The sequence below is a fragment of the Trichechus manatus genome, unplaced genomic scaffold (assembly GCF_000243295.1).
Source record: "Trichechus manatus latirostris isolate Lorelei unplaced genomic scaffold, TriManLat1.0 scaffold00009, whole genome shotgun sequence".
NCBI lineage: Eukaryota > Metazoa > Chordata > Mammalia > Sirenia > Trichechidae > Trichechus > Trichechus manatus.
In genome coordinates, this window is record NW_004443945.1 from 19,637,074 (window position 1) to 19,662,262 (window position 25,189).

General features: G+C 35.8%; 1 protein-coding gene across 1 annotated transcript in view; it reads left to right on the forward strand.

The window, feature by feature from the left end:
* The window catches only part of STK3 (serine/threonine kinase 3), a 295,337-nt gene that overhangs the window by 139,404 nt on the left and 130,744 nt on the right, over positions 1-25,189 (forward strand). Inside the window, exon 7 of the mRNA XM_023725914.1 lies at positions 17,527-17,664. Within this exon, the coding sequence (XP_023581682.1) occupies positions 17,527-17,664 (138 nt within the window). The remainder of the gene's footprint in view (positions 1-17,526; positions 17,665-25,189) is intronic.

Here is a 25,189-nt window from a genome sequence, read left to right on the forward strand (position 1 = left end):
ATAGCAACCCTATAGGACAGAGTAGAACTTTCTCAGGGTTTCCAAGGAGCAGCTGGTGGATTCAATCTGCTGACCTTTTGGTTAGCAGCCGTAGCACTTAACCACTGTGCCACCAGGGCTCCAGAATCCTAATAAAGTATTGAAAATATGCTTCTTCTTTAGTTATGAATATTTCTTTTTATTGCCCACTTTATCATATGCCTAATTACATGGTGGTTCAGGTTGATTTAAGATTACAAATACTGATATTGGAACTTTATGGCCGTAGAGCATCTTTTTGTGCGTGTATATGCGTCAGCTAAATTATCAGTTTTATTTACTCATTTATAAGTTGGTTAAATAAAAAACGACTGGTTTGAAGAGAATCATACATTTTTAGGCAATATGTACATTCCATCTTTAAAAAAAAAAGACAGCCAAACCCGTTGCTGTCAAGTTGATTCCGACTCAGACGACCCCATGTATGTCAGAGTAGCTCAAAAATAAGACGCTTGCGTTGAAGGAGGGGGAAACCAATATTGTGCAGAAGTGCTTGCCTTACTTCCACCAGAAAATGTATTTAAATTAGAGTTTCCAAATGTGAGAAATCTGAAAGGGATGAAAAAATACTAGTCCTTAATGTTAGCCGTATGGTTGGTGTTAGCCAAAATGAAGTTCAGGCCGTGATGCTCTGTAGCCACTGTGTGACCTACCCAAAGGCAATCAGAACGTACTTCTTTTCTTTAACTAATTGGCCCATGTTTAGTTTACTGAATGGCATCTGGACTCAGTAAAAAGCAAGTGACCTGCATTGAATTAGTGTAATTGTAATACAAACAGAATATCGCATAGTTTTGGTCTTATACAGGAAAGGAGAAAGTTGGAAAGATTTGTCTGTTTGATAAATAGAAACTGAAGATACAGGGATCCAGACCTGGTTCATACTTGATTTTACCTTTCATTTGTTTTTGTAAAATCAGTATTTGGACTTTTGGGTATTTTCACCCTGTAAAAAAATATTGATTTTCCCTTTGAAAGTACTATGAAAGAAGTTTTTTTTTTCTTTTTCTTTAATCTTACAAATGAAGTATAGTAAATCACAGATCTAATTCCTCTTTAATCATAAGAAAGTTAGCATTGTCCAAAATGAAAGTACTTTTCTGCACTATTAGAATTGTCAGGAGCTTGGCATATTATTTTACATTTATCATGACTGATTTTGCAAGGATTCTTTCAAATGCCCTTTTATTAGTTTTGGATAGTTTATATTATTACTCCTGTTTAAGAGAGGTAATAGCTATAATTTGCCAAAGGAACAGAAATTTGAAGAATTTAAATATCATTTTTAATAATATATTTAAGTTTTAATTATGTCACTTTGATCTATAGTTAGACCACTTAATTTGATTTTGAAAGTGTCATTTTAAAATGGAGTTATATTTGACATCCTAATAGTCATATTCTGCATAATTTATACTCTTAGGTTAAAACACTGAAGGTAAGGTATAAGAATTGTAGACAGGTTAGATCTTCTGTTATACTCTGAGTATCTTGTATTTTTTGTCTTAAATACTTATATTGAAATATTTATGGGATTATTTGTTTAATGTTTGTCTTCCCCCTCTGTATTGTACAGTTAGGCCTTGACTTAAGATGTATTCGAGTTACCACGAACTGCGCTTATGACTGTCGGGTTTTTTTTCCTTGTACATCTTATCTTTAGTAATATGTACTACATACAATCTTGCAGCTCATAATTTACTAATGTTACTGTTCTCAGATGTAATGTTTCCAACCCCCAAAGACAAAGATTGAATTTATAAAGATACTGATAATAAAAGGTAGTAACAATGAAAACTGGAAAAAAGAGATATTTGACTTATCAGAACTGACTTAGGATGGAGTAGTCATTGGAACGGAAGCCTTGTAGTAAGTTGGGAGCTACCTGTACGTCTTAGGAGAGCAGACACTGGGGCTTCCCTTCTTTAGCCTGGATTCTATAATGCGTTAACACTCAGGCAGTCAGTAAATATTGGTTAAATAAATGAAAAAATGAATAGGGAAATTATTTAGATAAGTATTTACAAAAATCTACTTTTTAAACAGTGCTCTAGTACTGAAAAGTCTAGAGATTCTTAGTATAATATAATTGCAACAGTAGAATACTGGCTCTGCTACTTGATAGTTGTGTCACCTAGGGCAAATTATTTTACCTCTCTGTATCTCACTTTTTTTTTCCCGTATCTAAAATGAGAATAATTACAGTCTTTATCCTGAAGAGTCATTATAAGAATTAAATAAGATAATTCATGTAAAGTCCTTGGGTATTACGTACTGTACAAATACTCTGTAAATAATGACTGATATTATTATCACTGTTGTCTGGTTTCTTACTGTTTTAGAGATGCGTTGGGAATCAGGGAAGGAATATATGACTTTATTAGACAGGGTTGTATTAGGGATATCTTCAAAGAATACATAATGTTCTAAAAGCATATTGAAAGATAAGAAATTAGATAGTGGCTCTTGAGCAAAGGGGTATGTAAGCCATGCTAACAAGTGTACTTTATTTGTAAGTGATGGGGGAAAGAATGCTTTGAAATAGGGGCTGATATGCAGATTTGCATTTTAGAAAGGATATTTTGCAAGCATTGTGGAGGAAAGACATCAGAAGCAGATAGATTATTGTGTTCTTAAAATGTTATGTTACTTTTATACTGTCTGAGTAAAACTTGATGTTAAATCTAAGAAATTATGCAGATAATGAAGACAGTGGTCATCATTATATTTATTATTATTAATTGCAGATACTACTTATTGGCTGCTTACCATACGCCACGGTGTTTTTATATTTAGCTCACTTAATCCTTACAGAGTTATTATAAGGTAGTAGTTGTTAAAATATGGTCCTTGGACCAACAGCATAAGCATCTCCTGGGAACTGGTTAGAAATGCAGAATTTTGGGTCCCAGCCCAGACCTATTGAATCTGAAACTCTTATCTGTCTCTTGAGCTGTAGACTCATTTCTAATTATCTACTGAAGATCTTTTCTGTACTGTCATGAGACACTTCAAATCCAGCATCTCCAAATCTGTTTTCCCATCAGACTTGTTCCTACTTATGTATTTTCTGTCATACTTAATGGCAATACCATCCAGCCAGTTGCCAAATTGAAAATCTGAAGACTCCCTCTGTCCTATCGTCCGCCTTTGATCAATCACCAAGTCCTGTTGATGCTGCAGTCACTCATGTCCTTTCCTTTTTGTCCAGTACAGCTGCCAATGAGCAAGTTCAAATTTTCACCATTCACCAATTCCCATCTGTTACTTCTTTAATCTCTCATATATATATATATATATATATATATATATGTATATATATATATATATATATGTATATATAAAACCTATTGCTGTCGAGTCAATTCTGACTCATAGCGACCCTAAAGGACAGAGTAGAACTGCCCCATAGAGTTTACAAGGAGCGCCTGGTAGATTTGAACTGCCGACCTTTTGGTTAGCAGCTATAGCTCTTCACCACTACACCACCAGGTTTTCTCTCTGTATATATATATCCTCTTCTTTTTTCATCTATATCTTTATTTACTTATTTCAAACCTCATAATTTTTTTCTTCTGGATTCTCCATCAGCCACCTAACTGATCTAATAGTAATAGTCTTCAGTCTCACCCCCTTTTCCCAAGTATCCTTCATCATATTTGGGAAAAGAATGATCACTTCTAGAGTGATCATTCTAAAATTAAAAACAGATTATATTACACCCCTACTTAAAATCTTCCCCATTAAAACAAAGAAAAACAAAAACAATTCCTTTCATTTGTCTCTGTGTTAAGAGCCAGATTCTTAAGGGTCATACAAGGCCTTGGGCCCTGCCTACCTCTTTATTCTTGTAATATCCTCTTTGCTTTAGCTATACTGTCATTTGTAGGTGCCTTTAGGTTCTTGCCTCTGCCCGTTGCTTGGTGTTACTTCTCTGAGCCTTTATTTTCTCCACGTGTTCCAACCTGGGAGCCTTTCCTCTTCCTAACGGGCTTCCTTTGCACCCTGTTCATCCCAGTAGAATTTATCACACTCTATTATAGTTTGTCTGCCTCCTTCACCAGCCAGTGTAACTTTTATCTTGTGTACAGTGTCTGTCCCAACGCTTTGTGATGCAGTATGTATTAAATGCATGATTAATACATTCATATAAAAATTTGGAGTATATAATTTTTATTTGTGTTTTTTAATAACTGGGAAGATTGAGGTGGATATGTCTCTATTGTGTGTCACTGAATTTGGATAAAACTTGAAAGAAACGGAGAACATTATTTCTCTCTTGTAGTTAATAGCTTGAGTGCTACCATGTGTTCAGCCCTGGATGAGGCACTGCATGAATGAAATCAAAGAAATAAGATGGAAGGACTGGTGTTATAATTTGCTTTTTCTTTGACAAAATATTTATTTCAATAATCAACTTTATATTCATAATCCATCATATTTCACTTTTAGTCCAGTTTAGTTTTAGAGAAAGAAAAGGATAGAAATCCTTTAGGTTGCCATCTAAAATGCTAATTTTGAGCTCTACTTAGTATGGCACTTGTCCAACAGAATCTGTTAAAAATTTTCCTTTGGGTCAGATCTAAGTTGAGAAGAATGAGGTAACTTTAATGTGAACCCAGATTGTACTTCAGTCTTTCTCTCCAGTGAGTTGCCAAATTCACAATTCCATTTGTATCTGGAATTGGGGAAGTTTAATATGGATGTTTGCCAATGATAGCAAATCTTGGCAAGATAGTCCTGTTCTCTGTGCTTAATTATCTAGTTTTTCTATAAGGCTTTTCATTACATTTATTTAATACATACCTATTATTCTCTCAAGGTGTGTTCATTTGGTTATGATCGCTCATATCTACTTTATTCTTTTGATAGTTAATCATTTACTGTCAAGTCTTCCATCTTTTCCGAGAAGGCTCGCTTACATTTTTATACTTTACCATTAGCTATCCAGTTCTGTCTCTGTGCTAGATTTATAGATTTTAATGCTGCACAGGTGTCTTAGAGGTCATTAAGTCTAAATCCCTCATTTTAGAACTTGAAAATTTTAGCAAAGCTCAGAAGGGCTGAATTTGTAGTTTATTAGTTCATCCCATATTTATTGAGTGCCTGCTCTGACATTGTTCTCAGGCACTGGGATACAGCAGTGAATGAAACAAAGTTCCAACATTTTAGGTGCTTATATTCTAGTTGGGAGAGAAAATAAATCACACACACACAAAGTATAACTTAGCAGGTGCTGAAAAGTTGTGCTAAGGGAACTGGGGGTTTGAAGTAGATACTGTGGGTGCATATGAGTTGTTTGCTTGCTTCACATAGTGCTTTTTGACCCTGGCTAGACTCATCTAGGAAGTTAATATAAAATAAAATAAAAAGCCTAGGCTCCACCCTAGACTAGATTCTTTGGGCTAGGTGCAGGTTATCAGAGTAAAAAATTTCCCCAGGGAATTCTTTTATATAGCTAGGTTGAGAATCACTGGTGCTAGTGTTTGTAGTTGGATGATTGCTTGTGAATCATAAGGCCCTCTTAAAGAATATGGAGTCAGGAACTGATAAATAAGTGTTATTATCATTTTCATTAACTTTTGGTAGAATCTGATGATCTTTTTTTTTTTTAATTTGACCCCCATAGTTGACCAAGGCTGAAGATTAACTCATTCTTTTCCCTAGGCAAGGTTGAGGAACCATATTGACAGATTCTTTCTCTAAAACTTTATCATTTGATTCATAAAATTTTGCACTGAATTCCTGAGATCTGTTGGTTTTTTTTGATTATAGACTTTCCAAATTTTCTGTTGTCGTGTTTTCTTTTTTGTTCTCTTTATAAAATTAATTCCTTCTTAATTAATTTTAGTTTTTCTTAATCCGATTTTAGATTGATTTCATTCTATTAATATTTTTTTGTTAAATTGGTTTGTACTGGGCATTACCTTATTCTCGGAGTAGGACCTCGTTTGTTGCGTGACACTCTTGTTACCTTAGGCCCCGCTTATTGTTTTATCTTAATTGAATCACAGGAGCTTTACGTTGACCTTTGCTTCTTTAGCTTTAACATAGCTTTTAGTATCTGTTTGGGTTCATAGGCCTTTGTGTAAGCATCTGCCTAAGTTTTGCAATCTCTATTAGATATGATTGGATGTTGAGTGATATTTATAATTGGTGTTAACTGGTCACGTTTTGTTATGTTTTGATTACTTGCTTAAATATCATAGTTCTGTAATAACACAGTTTTTGCACTTTGGTTGGTGATAAGTTGTGAAATCATTCTTTTTGCTGTAGTCATGGTGATTTTATGCCAAATAGTAATTTTGAGGATGGCTTGTCCATCATAGGTAGTACTACACCTGGAAAACTGGCACCTTTGCCCAGAGCTCATGCTTCAGAAGACTTGCACTCTGATGTTACTTTGGCTATGCTACATCCCTATGCCAGAGCCTGTGCCTTCCCTTCCTAGATCATGCTCTAGTGTCTCTGTGATTGTAGAGTTCCTTGCCCAAATTGCCTTGAACCTGTGCAGGCCTCTTTCCTGGGATTGTTCTTATGAGGGTAGACTGTACCAAGTCGGGGTAGAGGAGGGACAGCTGTTAGAGGGCTGGCATGTAGTGTGAGAGGCATTGGGATGAGCTGTGTGGGTTGGGGTATTCCAGAAGTTAGAGGTGGATTAGAACGTAGTTAAGCCATAGGCCACCAGTCTCCCATTTATTTTCTTGCCCCGGGCCCCACAAATGGTAGCAGTGGGTTTGATAATAAGTATGGATACTGTTGATTTATACTGTATTGTGTTATTGTTGCATTTTGGCAGAATGAAACCAGGCATTACTGCTGTTGCATATAGTATTCTGTTAATAGCATTTCATGGTCTTGTGAACTTCTTGTCCTAGAAGCTCTTTTACCAGATAATAGAAAGCTATTAATGACTAGATGAATTTATTTCTCTAGTTTTCTGATCAAATCATAGTAAATGGTATCTACTGAATCTTATGTATAAGATTTTCTTTCTTTCTTTTTTTTTCCCATTTGTAATCTGTTTGTTTCTGTGTTGAAAGATTTTGGTACATTCCAGATAGATTCTTTGGTTGGGAGTATTGGTTCTTCTTTTAAAAATTTACCCTTTTATTCCTACAACGATTTATTTTGACTTTTTTTTTCCTAGAGTCTAGATTTCATCATTCTTTTGAAATTCTTTTGATAATACTTGTGGTTAGTTTGACTAACATATATCAATTATTAATGACATTTTATACATGCAAGCCAATTAGTTCATCAGCCTTATTTTTCAGTCTCTTTTATTCATGTTTTTGTATTGTGTAAGCCTTCCTGCTTTTTTTAAACTTTTAGGTGTTGTTCTGGTATTCTTTCTATGTGGTCTTACCTTGCATTTTGTTCTTTTATAATGTGTAAATGTTTGATTCTGAGTTTATTGTTACCGCTCATGCAGAGTAAGGTACAAAAAGTGAGTGAGATATTTTAAATAACTGAGATAAAATAATATCTCTTTTTTGGAGAGGCACTATACTGTTTAAAATGCCCAGTATTACTCTAAAATTAAACATTAAAGAGCCTTATCTCCAAACTTATTTAACATTTGTAACTACTATTGATTTTTATTCACAACTCTTGGTAAGACTTTTTTCTCTTTACAGTATTTTGAGGTATATAACTTAACTGCTTTGTTTTTAGCAGGGCCCTCTTTTTTTTTTGCCAGTGTAGAAATTTAGGCCATCAGTGATGTGTAGTGTAAACATAATGCTTGCAGCAAACTCGTGTGTTGTTCCCTGTGGACAGTCACTTGGCTACTCAGACAAGTTTGCAGGGAGTAGTATTTCTCATTTAGCGCGCAATGAATGTCAGTGATTACATTGAGGGTGCAAAATGGTGATATTCTAATTATTTCATTCATTGTGTATTTATTTGGTATTTTTCTGTAAAGAATAACTTTTCTAAAACTCCCTTTTAAAAATATCACTGTAGACTAATTGATTTTTATTTTATTCAATATATTATAATCAATTACAGTCATTATAATTATTATTTTGATACTTACATTATCCTAAATTGGGCCAGTCCTGTGTCCTTTTGACGTGATCATTAATGGGATCATTAATCTCTGCGTGCTTCCTTACTTTCTCGTCCAACAAGTTGCCTCATGCTCACCTGTCACAGCCTTGAAATAAGCCATTTCTTCAAGGAGCACAGTTTTAGTGCTTCCAGTTTCTTAGCCTTTTTTCCAGTTGTGGTGGGAATTGACATGCCTCACATTGGTTTCTCTCTCTGTAGGCCTAGTGTCTAGCTTTCTCAGATCTTTTGAGTCACTTACAACTCATTTATCTAGTTTCTGTGTCCAGAAGTTTTTGGCTATCTTATTTCCTATTTTCCTCCTCTCTTTGGAGTTTAAGCCTTTTTTAATTCTTATTGTCCTTTAGTAGGATTTTTGGGAAGGAGCTGAGGTAAACCACCATGTTTAATTTACTGTATTTAACTGGAAGTCTTTGTATCGACACTCAATATCAATTTAGATTTTGTTGTGCAGCAATAACTATGCTTAATGCTGTGGGTACTTCAAGACTTAGTAAGATACTGTTTATGCCTTTTAACAAGTTTCCATATTATCCAGGGCATTTAGAATGAGTTTATATCTAACCAGAATATAAGATAAAATATGGAAAGTGCTGAAGTTGAGGTATACAGAGTGATAATACTTGTATTTTATGCTTTTGACCAGTGATTCTCGGTACTGGCTGCACATTAGAATCACTTCAGAGACATAAAAAAATATTGTGCCTGGTCCCTGTCCCAGATCAATTAAATCAGAATCTGTTTTGGGTGGAGTTAAGTTCTATAGATTTGAACAACTTCTTTTGACATGGCCGTATTAGTTTTTGCGTGGTTCCTTTCTTTATAGACCAGTTAGATACCTCAGGCTCACCTTGTAATTCCCCTGCCCCATACCTGAAATAAGTCACTTCCTATCACAGACCCCATAATATTTCAGACTTCACATCTTTGAACATGCTGATCTCTTGTTTTTGCCTCACTAGCTCACTCATTCTTTTGGACTCACCTTAAGTCATTTTCTCTGAGTCATCTATAATGTCCATTGTTTACATCTGTTTTAACATTTACGCTATTTTATTGAAATAATCTAATATGCATTGCCCTACCCATTAAACTCCAAGTTTCTTGAAGAAATTGTTATATTTTAGGTATGGATATATTTTATGTGCTCAAAAAAGTTAGTTGAATGGATTACAGGAATACTAATTTGGAGGATCTGACAGAGGAGAATGATACGTTTCTTAAATGCTGAACTCTTAAATCTTTTTCACCTTTGATTTCCTTTGTAACCATGTTTTATGAATATTGTTGAATTGTATTAAGGGACATTATATTTCAATCTTCAAGACAATTGAGATTTAACTGGAAGCAGGCAAAGGTATTGGGAATTAAATTGGGCATGTGAGAGATGGTTACTGAGGCAGACTGGAATGGGGGATAACTTAAGCAGTGGTCTTAAACAAAGCCTTTATTCAATTGCTGATGTAATTTTAAAGTTATATATCTAGTGTCCTTTACAATAAAAATAAAAAGGGAATCTCAAACAATCTTGTAAATAGTTGTTATGAATTGATATTTTTAATTTTTGAGATGCTGTACTATCAATCTTTATTACTACATACTTGTCATTCTTATGTGAAGATAATCGTCTGTACTGTTTCATCTTCTCATTTTCAGTTTTTAAAAAGATGTTTCATCGTGGTGTTACAATTTACATATTTGTACTGTTTTAGCAATATGTTATTCCATTTTATTGGTATATAGTAGTTCACTTAGCTATTCCTCAATTTTTTTGTATTTTTTTATTGCAGTTTCCAGTGTTGCAGAAGGTAAAACTGTAATCATCTTTGTGCACATAGGTTTTCATTTTTTTTCTGGAAACTGAAAATTTCGATTTGAAAATGTGTAACAGACGCTTTATCTTATAATAGAATTATCTGTGGCAGAAACTTAATGGAAATATAGAGGTAATGTGAGGTAGCCTAGATCAAGGAGCCAGCTAGACCTGAGTTCCAGTTTTGACAGCAGCTTTATGAGCTGTGTGACCTTAGATAAGCTAGTTTACTATGCGAGCCTCAGTGGTAAAGTTGGGTTAATAATACCCACCAACCAAACCCACTGCTGTCGAGTTGATTCTGACTGTTAGCGACCCCATAGGGGTTCCAAGTTTGTAAATCTCTATGGAAACAGACTGCCACATCTTTCTCCCGCTGAGCTGCTGATCTTTCAGTTAGCAGTTGATTGCTTTAACCACTGCGCTACCACCAGGGCTTCTTTGGGTTAATAGTAGCTAACATTTATTGAATGTTTGCAATGTCACAGGCACTGTTTTAAATATTTTGCATGTTGTAACCCATTTACACTTTACAACAAGCCCTGAGAGGTAGATACTATTTTTTGTTCCCATATAACAGATGTGGAAAAAAAGGCGTGGAGAAGATATGTGGGTCAGATAGCTGTTAAAGATGGTGTTATTGCACCAAGTGCCGTCTAGAACTGGCTTGTCCTCTAGAGCTGGTTCTCTTAATCACTCTGTACAGTCAGGGCACCAACTGCACTCCCTCCCTTAGTTTGGTTCCCAGGCAGAAAACTGGCCTTTATTGGCTAGATTAATGATTACTGAAGTTCCTCTCACTGGAGCCGAAGTGAATTGTGAGGTCATGCTCCCAATACTTTGACCCTGTGCTCGATGTAGAAACTGTACTTTAGGAGCAAGATTCACTCCAGATGTTTGTATTCTCTTAAAAATCTTTTCTATTTCAAATTTGATTTTGAGGGAGTGGTGATAAAAATTCAGATTTATATTTTTATATTAACATCTATTAGGCCTTTTGTTATTCTTTCCCTTCCTCTCTACCTCTGTTTCCGTTCTAAATAACAATTTAATAGTTGCTTAATACTTGTTTACAGGGACGGATTACCCAAAAAGCAAGGTACGCATGGGCTTACTTGTGCTTACCTGCTAATCTCTAGTGCACAGTTTCACCTGTTTTTCACCACATCAGAGAAAACCTGAAAAATATCTAGTCCAGCATCCTCACTTATATGAAAAAAATCTGAGCTCACAAAGCCTAAGTAAGTTGGAAGACCAGTGTAATCAGTCAGGGGTGATTTAGGACTGAAGCCTATGTTTCTGACTCCAGATCCAGTATTTGTTTCATCCCTTGTACTGTTTGCTATCTTATTTGTAGTGGACTTTAAAAAAGTATTATTATTACTATATTTCCTTTTTTAAAAGAATATTTTTTAATTTGATTTAGTAGCTTCTACCCATGTATTATGTTTGCTGTCAGGAAACAGCTGTTTGTTTAGTACTTTTCAGTTTTATAAAGTGCTTTCTCATCATTTATCTTTTATTTGTTATGAAGATAACCTTTTGCTCATATACCTGAGGTTCTTGAATAGTGGCACGGATTTCTTTGTTATTCTGGCATGCTCACTGCTTCTGTACGTTCACAAATCCAGCTACCTGAGCTTCAGACATATGTGTTGACTCACTCCACTGAGATGATAAAGTTCAGGCATTGTAGCTTCTCAGCACAGCTCTTTCTGGATCCGGGTGTTCCTGGAGTCTAAGGCATGGAATTCAGGCATGAAGATGATTAGTTGTTTTGAGACACTTAACATTTCTTGTGGTCAGGGAGGGTCTTTTAAACACTTACTCAAAAGTTCAATATGTAGTTAAGCAACATATTGTGTAGAAACAAACACAAGGATAATCATATCCTTTATTGTACTAACATTCTTCAATCAAAATGGTGTTTGAGATAAGATAAGCTATATGGCTGTAATGTGTGTCCATGTGATTTGGTTGGTGGCAAGGAAAGGAGTAAATTGTTAGTCTAAGGCTAGCCATTGATTGCCAAAACTTTCTACTTCAGGGCCTATTACCTAATCATCTCATACAAAAACCTGGAGATTCTCAAGAGGATCCTCTATGATTCATGACTAGGCTGTTTAGTTAGTTGAACAAAGTAAAGTCTTTGAGAAAACCTATTAATTTGTAATTGATTATCTAAACTAAAATAAATGGAAATGAAAAGTATGGTGGTTTTCCTGGAGATCCCTCGCTTTTTGGTAGATCATTGTCTGAATTGTATGCTACAATTTGAGGTGCTTGTTTGAGAATAGGATGTGAACATTTTAAGTTCACTTTATGACTACTGGGTAAATAAGAGTTAAGAGTTAAGCTTTTTATCCTTGAATTTCTAATAGCTACTGCTGAGATGAGCCTTATGTGTTAAGATTATCTGAAGATAAGACTGCAGCTCATTGGCTCAAAGTTCAAAGGAGAGCATTAGCTTCAAGGACATAAATCACTGAGTTGTTATCCATCAATTTGTAACAGAAGTACAGATAGACAACACTTATCTAGACAATCTAGTATCATTTACCTGCAGTTTGAGATCAGTCTATATAGGGGCTTAAGTAGGTGCTTTGAACTGTTTTGCAGAGATGAGAGTTCAAATTTATTTTTATTCTTTAATTTGAAGTAGCAGATGGTTTTGTGTGCCTTTTCAAGCAGGTATTGTTAACCCCCACTTTTCCCATCCTTATAGCCATGTCAGGTCCTGCCTCATCTATGGAGCTGCCTAACACTAATCAGGCTATTTACAGGCAGAATTTCATTGTTTGGCATGCCATTGTTTGCTGTTTGTTTCATATGTGTTAGTTTTTTTCTCTTCACAAGTTGACTGTGAGCTCCACTGGTCAGAGATATGTATCTTATTTTTAAATCTGTAATAGTTAGGCTTACACTGTCAGATACCTAAGAGGCCGATTAGGTAAATTAGATGATTGAACCAGGCTAGATGGGGTCCATGTAAAAGGGAGAACACACATACCAGGTAAAATTAACCCAATTCCAGCAGATTCTTAACTTGTGGGAATTTGAGCGCTATGTCACTTAAACAAAATACATCCACTGGTGCAGTTTGGCTTGTGGCCTATCAGTTTGCAAACTCTATTAGAGCATAGTTCTGAACACACAGACAGTGCTTGATAAATACGTGTTTGATCAAGGAATACTTCTTGTGTCGTAATACTGCTAGGGTGATTTTAAAGGACTATCTTCGATGTAGTATGTGTAATATGATATAAGATGTATAAGAATGTTCCCATTCTGTAAAGGGCTTGCCCTGTTTGAAAGAATATGCACATACTGATAAAAAGATTAACCCTTTCCCTAGAATCAGCCAGGGCTTTGAACTGGTTAGTTCTGTTAGAATGCCTGCTGAGAACTTACATTTTCACCCCAGGTATACTGAATCAGAATCTACATTTTACAAGATCCCCAGATGATTCTTACGGATAACAAGTTTTGAGAACCACTGCTCTACTAGTGGTTCTCAGAATTGGTCCCTAACTCAGCATGGCCTGTGAACTTGTTAGAAAGGTAAATTCTCAGCAGGGATTCAAACTGGAATGAACCGGTTCAAACCCCTGGAATCAATAGACTTGGATAGTGAGTCTTCGTTGCTTTGTTCATGGAAAGTCCTTTGGATCACTTTCTAAGTTAGAACTCAGTGATAACACATTGTAGTAAATTGCTGCATGCTCTGAGGGCGTGCAAATGACCAGCATAGTGATTTGTTAGAATACCTGACTGCTTTGCAATTTAGACATCTATTTTTTATGTCTTGAATTCTGGAGTAATTGTTCACTCCTCCTTTTTTCACCCCTCCTAAACATCATTGTTAGAGTTCTTCTTTGGAAGTGTTTCATGCCTCATGTCTTGCATTTCATTCCTGTAGTACCATCCTACTTTGAACTTTTTACTACTCATGTTGGGACATCTACACCAGCCCTCTCTATTCCATATTTACAGTGTTTCCAGTTTGTTTTTAAATCTACTTCTTTGGTCATAAACTCGAGATATTTAATCAGAATAACATTCTGATTAAAAAAAAGCACACACACAACAGAAAAAAAAAAAAAGAAAACAAACCTTCTTTCAGTTGTGTACTTTCTTGCAGACCAAACTCCTTAGTGTGGAACTCCATATCTTTCATTTTGTTTCTGATCTCATCTTTCCCTAGTCCCTTATAGAGTGAATTGCTTGTTCTCTGCTTCTCCCAAGGGCGTTATTCTGCTCTGTCACTTTTCCTTGTGCTCTTTCTTTGAAGAAGAATGACTTTCTCATCTTTATACCTTAAAACATTTCTCCTTTTATTATGATATTCTTTAAATCTTGTATTCATCCATTCATCACCAGACTAGGTTAGAAGTTTCTTAAGGGTAGTAATTTTTTTTCCCTCTGCATCTTTGAGCTCCATATAATGCCTAACACCATGCTCTGTGCATAGTAGGCTCTTAGCAAATATTTCTGAACTTGATTATTACTTTTTATTTTACCTTAATTCATATTTGATTGAATGGTCTTAATTTATCAACTGTCACAGTTGTGATTGTAGTAAGTTTTAAGTTCTTTCCTGTCTCTGCCTTATTGTAAAAGCTTAAAACTTGCTTATGTTTTCTTCCCTACTTAAGAAGTAAGAGCAGGAATTGGACAGAAGTATACGTTGAAAACAAGATCATCATTTATCATCTCTTCTATCGTTTTGTTGTTGTTCCATGTCATCGAGTCGGTTTCTACTCACAGTGACCCTACATACAACAGAATGAAACACTGCCTGGTCCCGCGCCATCCTCACAATCATTTTATGCTTGAGCCCATTGTTGCAGCCACTGTGTGAATCCATCTCATTGAGGGTCTTCCTCTTTTTCACTGACCCTCTGCTTTGCCAAGCATGATGTCCTTCTCCAGGGACTGCTCCCTCCTGATAACTTGTCCAAAGTGTGTGAGACATAGCCTCGCTGTTCTTGTTTCTAAGGAGCATTCTGGTTGTACTTCTTCCAAGACAGATTTGTTTGTTCCTTTGGCAGTCCATGGGGTATTCACTATTCTGCGCCAGCACCACAATTCAAAGGTGTCAATTCTTCTTCGGTCTTCCTTATTTATTATCCAGCTTTCGCATGCCTGTGAGGCGATTGAAAACACTATGGCTTGGGTCAGGTGCACCTTAGTCTTCAAGGTGACATCTTTGCTTTTTAACACTTTAAAGAGGTCTTTTGCAGCAGATTTTCCCAGTGCAGTGCGTCTTTTGATTTCTTGACTGCTGCTTCCTTTTGTTAATGGGTCTATTTGTTTAGATTCAGTAGCTCTCTTTGCTTTGTACTTCACCTCTTCTTTAAATGGAGTCATTAGAATACTTCGCTAATCTTTTAAATGAAGGCCTTTTTGCAGGCCTAAAATTTTGTTTTTAAGTTCTTAACCTTTCTGGGCTTTGGATCCCTTTTCTGTAAAATGAGATGATTAGGCCAAATGATCTATCATAGTCTTTTACTATGGAAATTCTGTGATTCTAAAATACTTGTGACTAACTTTTGAGTAGTTACTAAAAATCCAATAAAGGTGGAACAATTCATATCAACGGATTATCTAAGAATGGATACCCCCTAGAATGTATTATCTTCATTACTTTGTCTGCAGTTTTAGTATTTTCTCCATATGTAAACAGACATTTAAAAAATACTTAGGATTACTTTCTTTCAATGGTAAAAAAACTTAGTTTCTGAGTATTATCGTTGTAGTTTGTAGTATCGCCATCTTTATCTTCTTTACACATTAAGAAGAATGAGCAGAAGTTTATGACGTTCTATTTGTTTGTAAATGAAACAAGAAGACCATCAAAGCCAGGTGAAAAACTGAGGAGAGAACAGAGATACACACCTGTCTTCTGTAAAGTTAGAGAATACTACAGCCTAGAAAGGGAGCTTTTTTGGATGCCGAATACATCTTTTCAAAGGCCGTGTTTGTATGCTTTATAGAAATAAATTAACATGATCAAAAGGCCATTTTTCCCCTTATCTTACCTACTGTGTTGATTGTATAAGTATATAAACTTACCTGTTGGCAAAGTGGTTAACTGCTATGGCTGCTAACCGAAAAGTCGTCAGTTTGAATCCACCAGCTGCTCCTTGGAAACCCTATTGGGCAGTTCTGCATTGTCCTAAAGGGTCGCTATAAGTTGGAATCAACTCGATGGCAACAAGTTTGGGTTTTTTTTTGGTTACTTGTTAAACTACAAACCCCAAAACCAAACCACTGCTGTCAAGTTGATTCTGACTCATAGCGACCCCATAGGGTTTCCAAGGCTGTAAATCTCTGTGGAAACAGACTGCCACATCTTTCTCCCGTGAAACTGCTGGTGGTTTTAAACTGCCGACCTTACAGTTAGCAGTCTTATTGCTCTAACCACTGTGAAACCAGGGCTTCTTTGTTAAACTGCCAAAAACCAAACTAAACCCATTGTCGTCGAGTCGATTCCAACTCGTAGCGACCCTACAGGGCAGTGTAGAACTGCCCCATAGGGTTTCCAAGGAGTGGCTGGTGGATTCGAACTGCCAACTTTTTGGTTAGCAGCCAAGCTCTTAACCACTGTCCCACCAGGGCTCCTGTTAAACTACAGTCAATTATAATATGCTCTAATTCATTTTACTTTGAAAATTTTTTATCATTGCTATGTGTTTGCCTCTGGTCTTTTTTTTTAAATAACGTTATGTGGAAATGAAAATGGTAATCACTGGTATGTATTGAGTGCTTTATACGTTTGTATCAATTTACTGTTGTTTCATATATTTCGTATCTTTTCAAAGAAAAGTGATGTTTTAATAATGGTGTTTTGTCAGGAACTGTTCTAGATGCCCAGGAGAGAAGTTTATTACATACACTGATTTCCTGAGGACACTAGGGATTAATTCTCTTGTTTGAAAAATAGATGACTGCGTGGCTTGGGGGACAGGAGTGAGAGGGAGACTTTATGGTTTTTGAATTGTGAACTCTATGTACTATCTTTTCAGAAAATAAAGTGGTACATTATCTTTAAAACTTTTCATTTATAATCCTGACTCATGTATTTAGAAAGAGAATTAAAAGTCTTAGCTCTATCAAATACTATTTCAAATCACAGCAGTAATTTTATTTATACTTAAATATGCTGGATTTCAGAAGCAGATTGGACTGCTACTAGCCATTTTGAGCAACAGTGCTTATATAAAATTGAAATGGGAGATAAATCTGGCTTGCAATAGCAAAATTTGGGGATATATCTGTTTAACTAGGACGTGTTCTTAGTTTGGTAAAAGGGTCAGAAATGCCAAGTCTTCTCTGGAGACTGATAAAAAATAATAGATAAAATAAAGAATGATGTGCTCAATGAGCTACAGTTCAAATAGAGGAAATTTAATGGGAAATGATTACATTAGCAGCAGATGGATTTGCTTCCTGAATTGTAATCTTACTGGAAATCCTAGAACAGCTTAAATTTGTTTTTCAGATTTAGAGTCTGATAAAAAGGTATATAAAGAGATTTGTTTATTTGGTTGTGCTATTGTGATTCTTACTCTGCCTTTTGGCTATTTCATTTTTACTAGGCTATTTTTATGATTCCCACAAATCCACCACCAACGTTCAGGAAACCAGAACTTTGGTCTGATGATTTCACTGATTTTGTTAAAAAGTGCCTAGTGAAGAATCCTGAGCAGAGAGCTACTGCAACACAACTTTTACAGGTCAGTGCTTATGCCTCTATGGGAAGGGTAATTTCTTCCTACCTTTTAGCTTTCTGACATTGGCCAGAATTGCCATGATTTTGACAACTGATTTCTAATGATGTAAACTTCTTCAGGAAACATAGATTGATAAGACACACACACACACACACATGCACTCACCCGCACGCACACACTGTTCTTCTTTTGTATGTTCTCTTTTCTCATTTTCTCTTTTCCAAGTTCAATCTTTTACCTTTTTCCTTTATTTTTGTTGTTGTCGTACTTAACTCTTTCTTTCTAAGGTTGTTTTGAAAATGAAACTTACGATGGGTTCTCAAATTTTTGAAACATTTCAGAATGAATGCTTGTCTCTGTTGTTACTATTACTCATGGCTTTTTCTTTATGTATTATTCCTTGAGACAGCCTTTTTCTTTTGCCTTTTTTGCTCCAATATAAGATGTGTAAATATACCATTCCTGAACTCCTTGAAAAGAATATCTCAAGTTGTAAATACCAGTTTCAAGATTACCTAAAAATGAAGAGTTTCATTATCCCTGCTACAAGTAGACTTTGTATTCAGTGTATCAGGAGGATTTTTATCTTCCTTGAAATTTGATGTAAATAGAAATAATTTAATACTTATAATAAGTACTTGTTGAGGTTTTATTTCCCAACACAATTTCCTCAGACCTCTAAGCTAATAAGAAGTGTCTCTCATTGATAAAACTTGGTATATGGAAAATGATTTTCATTAAGTGACAAAAGTATTCAAAACATGGTTCTTATAAACAGTGATTTTCCAGGGTGCAATTTTAAAAAAGTATTTGTTGAAGGTGTGCAGAAATAGGCTCTTAAATATAGTGTTTATTTTTATAAAACTAACTTGGTACTCAAACTCCATGGAATGCAATTTAGGAATATCTAAAAAAAAAAAAAAATCACATACTCTTTGATCCAGCAATTTGACTTCTGTGAATTTACTCTACAGAAAGAATTAACTATGTGTGAAATAACATATGTGTAAAAATATTTATGGAATGTTACAATAGCAAAAGATTGGAAACAGTTTAAATATCTGTCATCCAGTTGTCTAGAAATAGTCTATCAAGAAATTAGTCTAAGATTGATCAGGAGGAGGGATTGGTAAAATACATACATTTACACACATACGTATATATGTATACAGGTAGTCCCCAACTTAAAAGGGTGTTCCATTCTGATGACTTTGTCATAAGTCTGTTCTGAAGTAAGTCAAATACTCCTGTTTTTCTAGTTTTCGTTATTATTGCCTTTTATGATCAGTATCTTTATAAATATGATGTTTATTTGTCTTTTGGGGCTGGACACATTACATATAAATTTACAAGTATATTTTAATACATATATACATAAAAAAGTAGACAAACCATAAAAATTTACTGTGACAATGAAGAGGAGTTGGATGACGTCGGCATTTTGTCAGTTGTGGTAATAACTCATTTGTGGAAGGGTCTGGATCATCTGGATTATCCCTGGAAATGGGATGAAATTAGCGAGAGTTGTCTGTATGGTCCTTTTCTTTTTTTCTTCATATATTTCACGGTAACATCTCACTGCTTCCTGAATCTGCCTGTCGACATTAGCAAAGTGATTAGCTTTGAGTCTGTGTTTTCAAACAGTTGAAGCCCCGAATTTAAATCTATACAGCATTGTTTTGAACAGTAAATCATAAAATAGAATATCTGCAAGTGAACATCTGAGAATGATAACAGCAAATTACGTCTGCAAGTTTGTATGTTGTGAACACTACTAACAATAAGATGTACAGAAAAAAAAGGGTGGTCTTTTAAGTGTGGTTCATCATCACTTGAAGACGTTGTAAATTAGAGACTACTTATATATGCATATGTCAATTCTTGTAATGGAATATTTCCAGAAAAATAAGCAAATAACAGGCCTCCAGAGAAAGTAATTGCATGGCTGAGAGGCAAGAGTGGAATGGAGACTGACTTTTCACTGAATATTCTTTTTGAGTCTTTTGAATTCAAAAAAAGCTTTATTGTAAAAATGTAATTCACAAAACATTTGCCAATTCAACATTTTTTACATGTACAATTCAGTGACATTGATGACATTCAATATATTATGTGACCATCACCACTGTTTCCAAATTATTCTGTCACCATTAACAGAAGCTCAGTTCTCCTAAGAAATGACTCACCCTTTCCACTCCTCACACCCCTGGTAACTACTAATAAACTTTGATCTCTATACATTTGCCTACTTTAGATATTTAAGTAGGATCATACAGTATTTGTTCTTTTGTCTTGTCTTTTGAGTTTTGTGTCATGTGCAAATACTACTTTTTAAAAATAAAATATTTATCTTTAAATATTGTCAGCATTTCAAAGGAATTTTGGGTGTATAAATCAAGGACCTACTGGTAATATTATCAGCACTGTATATCTAAATTATTGAACCCCCCAAAATAAATAAATTATTGAACCCAAAACAAGGCAAGAAAGGAGAGGGAGAAAAAACAGAAAAAGTGGGAAAAATGGCACAAAATAAGATGATGAAAATAAATCTAAATATGGTTGATAAGTGCATTTTTGATAACCAATTTTTCTTTTTTAGCCTTTCCTTCCACAATCTTTTCTAATTATTCTTTAAGGAAAAAATTCTGGGGCATTTTAGAAATATTCTCATAGAATTCCCTGATTTTGTGGATGAGGGTACTGAAGTCCAATAAGACTAACTGACTCACTGAAGATCACACAGTGCTTAAGTGATTGTGCTCAGTATATTCCATTTGACACCCAGCCCCGTTCTTCACCATTTCTCCAATCTACTTTCTTCTCTACGAAGTTGACTTGACTACACTAACAAGCTCCATTATCCTCTGGCTTCCAGTTAGGTTTGCCCAAGCATCCTTCTCCATAATAAGGACAAGCAAGGCAACTATTTTTGTATAATGCTAACTAGCCAATATTTGATTCCTTGATTTTTACTTTTTCTGTCCTTCTATTGTTGACCATTTAAAGCCCTCTATTAAAATATGGGGGACTTGGTGGTGCAGTGGTAAAGAGCTCAGCTGCTACCAAAATGTCGGCAGTTTAAATCCACCAGCCACTACTTGGAATCCCTATTGGGGAGTTCTATTCTGTGCTCTGGGGTCGATAGGAGACAGCAACAGGTATTATAATGTGGTCTCCTTGTCTGGCCTCTTATCTGACCCCTCATTACCTCCCATTTCTTGCTTCATAATATTCAAATAGTAGAGTTGTAGTTTCTTATACAGACCATGTTTTTTTCAGTCCTCTCTACTTTTTCTCACGCTATCCTCTCTTCCCCTCCTACCCAGTTTGGAGACCCCTTCTTCAACTTGCTCCCTCTTTCTCATTTTCTAATTAATCCAATTAGTTACTTTTCCAGGAAGCCTTCCCTTTATCCTTGTTCAGGTTAGTTCTTCCTCTTTGTTCCCATAAGCACCTTGTGCATACCATTTACCATATTAGAATGAAATAACTTGTTTCTGTGTGTTTTGTACTAGATTGAAATTAATTCATGGTCAGGGAGTATGCCTTTTTTGAGGAGCCTACTTTTATACCCCTAGAATCTGTTGCTTAAAACATATGTATTAAATTCAGTATATGTTATTTAACATAGCAGACTTGTAATTTAAAATTTTTTTAGGTAAGATAATTATCTTTAGTCTCACTAGGGTCTCATTAGACTTAGTAGAGTCTTATTTTGATAGAAGCCTGGAAGCCATGATGTATCTTTAAGGAGTTACGCATATGTCTTATCTATTATAAGTTAAATTATATTTTAACTCTCAGAAAACAGTCTTAATTCCAAGTTTTAGTGGGCACGTGTCTGTAGCCTGTATGTACCGATTATACTGTATTGGTTTCTAGAACCTGATAAACAATTTTGAAAAAGAACTTCATACTGGATTTTTTATGGCAGTAGATTTTCTGTGACATAGATATTTGTGTAAGTTTAAAAGAATAATGGACTTTTAGGCTGAAAGGGCCTTTGAGATTATTGAGTTGAACTCCTAGTAATTTTAAAAGATGAAGAAATTGAAATCCCAGAGATATTAAGGGACAGGGTTATTCCAGTGGCATGAGCATTCCTGATCCAAAGGTGATGCTAATACCTACCTGCTAGCAGGCAGCCTAGAACCTGAAAGTCAGCTCCTGCCCCAGCCTGGCTTCCTACAGGACAGTTAGGTTGACTGTGAGCTACTGTTATTTAAATCAGTCCCTAGGCTTGGCTTGAAAAACTGGTGTCATGAGTCGCTGTGTGAAATCCCATGGTGTGTAACTCACTCTTTACTTCAGTAAACCAGTTTGAGTGAGGTATAGAAATCTTGCCTCCCTTTACATCCCTTTAGCCTCTCTCATTTATAATATACTTGCCTTAAATACTTCCTCTATATACGTTGTAAACCACATCAAACAGTGTTATAATTTTTGCTTCAACCATTAAACGTACTTAGAAAACTCAAGCAAAGAAAGTCTATTGTGTTTACCCACATTTTTGCTTTCCTTTGTTATTTCTTCCTGATGTTCCAAGGTGCCTTATTTTATCATTCCCTTTCTGTTCAGAAAACTTCCTTTAGCCATTCTTTTAGGGTATGTCTGCTGGTGACAAATTCCTGTAGTTTTTCTTAATCTGAGAATGTTTTGGTTTTCTCTTCATTCCTTCCACAATATTTGTACTAGACACAGAATTCTGTTTGACAGTTTCTTTATTCAGCACTTGAAAAATGTCATTCCACTTCCTTCTGACTTCCATGTTTTCCTATGAGAAATCCACTGTCATTTGAATTGTTTAGCTCACTTTTACTGCTTTCAAGATTTTTTCCTTCTCTTTAGTTTTCAAAAGTTTAATTACGATATGTCTTGGTATTGATTTCTTTGGGTTTATTCTGTTTGGAGTTCAGCTTCTTGAATCTGTGGGGTTATGTCTCTTGCCAAATTTGGGAAGTTTTCAGCCATTGTGTTTTCAAATTTTTTTAGACTCACCCTCTTCTTCTCTCCTTCTGGGCCTCTGTTGACATGAGTGTTAGATCTTTTGTTTTAGTCCCACAAATCCTGAGGCAATGATCATTTTTTTCTTTTTCTTTTTTTTTAATTGTTACGCTTTAAGTGAAAGGCTAAAATTCAAGTTAGTCTCTCATACAAAAATTTATACATACATTGTTATGTGACCCTAGTTGTTCTCCCTATACTGTGACAGCACACTCTGCCATTCCACCCCGGATTTCCTGTGTCCATTCAACCAGCTGCTGACCTTTTCTGCCTTCTCATCTTGCCTCTGGACAGGAGCTGCCCATTTCATCTCATGTATCTACGTGAGCTAAAAAGCACAGTCTTCACAAGTATCATTTTGTGTCCCATAGTCCAGTCTAATCTTTGTCTGAAGAATTGGCCTCGGGAGTGTTTTCAGTTCTGGGCTAAAAGTCTGGGGGCCATGTCTTCTGGGGTCCCTCCAGTCTCAGTCAAACCATTAAGTCTGGTCTTTTTCACTAGAATTTGAGTTCTGCACCCTATGTTTCTCCTGCTCTGTCAGGGACTCTGTTGTGTTTCGTGTCAGGGTGGTCATTGGTGGTAGCCAGGTACCATTTAGTTCTTCTGGTCTCAGGCTAATGAAGTCTCTGGTTTATGTGGCCCTTTCTGTCTCTTGGTCTAATACTGTCCTTGTGTCTTTGGTGTTCTTCATTCTTCTTTGCTTCAGGTGGGTTGGGACCAGTTGATGCATCTTAGATGGCCGCTTGCAAGCTTTTAAGACCCCAGATGCCACTAATCAAAGTGGGATGCAGATCATTTTCTTAATAAACTTTGTTATGCCAGTTGACCTAGATGTCCCCTGAAACCATGGTCCCCAAACCCCACTCCTGCTAGTCTGTCCCTCGAAGTGTTTGGTTGTATTCAGGAAACTTCTTAGCTTTGGTTTAGTCCAGTTGTGCTGACTTTACCCTGTAGTGTGTGTTGTCCCTCCCTTCACCTAAGATAATTCTTGTCTACTGTCTAGTTAGTGAATGCCCATCTCCCTCCCTCCCCACCCTTGTAACCATCAAAGAATGTTTTCTTAGGTGTTTAAACCATTTCTTGAGTTCTTATAATAGTGGTCTCATACAGTATTTGTCCTTTTGCCACTGACTAATTTCACACAGCATAATGCCTTCCAGATTCGTCCATGTTATGAGATGTTTCACAGATTCATCGTTCTTCTTTATTGTTGAGTAGTATTCCATTGTGTGAATATACCATAATTTGTGTATCCGTTTGTCCTTTGATGGGCACCTAGGTTGTTTCCATCTTTTTGCTGTTGTGAACAGTGCTGCAATGAACATGGATGTGCATGTATCTATTCATATGACGGCTCTTATTTCTCTAGGATATATTCCAAGGAGCAGGATAGCTGGATCATATGGTACTTCTATTTCTAGCTTTTTAAGGAAGCACCAAATCGATTTCCAAAGTGGTTGTACCATTTTACATTCCCACCAATAGTGTATAAGTGTTCCAGTCTCTCCACAGCCTCTCCAGCATTTATTATTTTGTGTTTTTCAGATTAAGGCTAGCCGTGTTAGGGTGAGGTGATATCTCATTGTAGTTTTGATCTGCATTTCTCTAATGGCTAATGATCGTGAGCATTTCCTCACGTGTCTGGTAGCCGCCTGAATGTCTTCTTTGGCGAAGCACCTGTTCGTATCCTTGCCCATTTTTTTAATTGGGTTATTTGACATTTTGTTGTTGAGGTTTTGCAGTATCTTGTAGATTTTAGAGGTTAGACGCTGATGAGATTTGTCGTGGCCAAAATTGTTTTCCTAGTCTGTAGATTCTTTTGACTCTTCTGGTGAAGTCTTTTGATGAGCATAAGTGTTTGATTTTCAGGAGCTCCCAGTTATCTAGTCTCTCTTCTGCTGCTTGTGCATTGTTACTTACGGTTCGTATTGTGTTTATGCCATGTATTAGGGCTGCAAGCGTTGTCCGTATTTTTTCTTCCATGATCTTTGTCATTTTAGATTTTATATTTAGGTCTTTGATTGATTTTGAGTTGGTTTATGTGCATGGTGTGACGTATGGGTCTTGTTTCAGTTTTTTGCAGATGGATATACAGTTAAGCCAGCACCATTTGTTAAAGAAACTGTCTTTTCCCCAATTATCGGACTTCCAGCTTTTGTCAAATATTAGCTGCTCATACATGGATGAATTTATGTCTGGGTTCTCAATTCTGTTCCGTTGGTCTATGTGTCTGTTTTTGTACCAGTACCAGGCTGTTTTGACTACCGTGACAGTATAATACGTTCTAAAATCTTCGTTGTTCTTCTTGAATAATGCTTAACTTATCCGGGGCCTCTTCCCTTTCCATATGAAGTTGGTGATTTGTTTCTCCATCTCATTAAAAAATGCCAGTGGAATTTGGATGGGGATTGCATTGTATCTGTAGATTGTTTTGGTTAGAATTGACATTTTCACAATGTTGAGTCTTCCTATCCATGAGCAAGGTATGTTTTTCCACTTATGCAGGTCTCTTTTGGTTTCT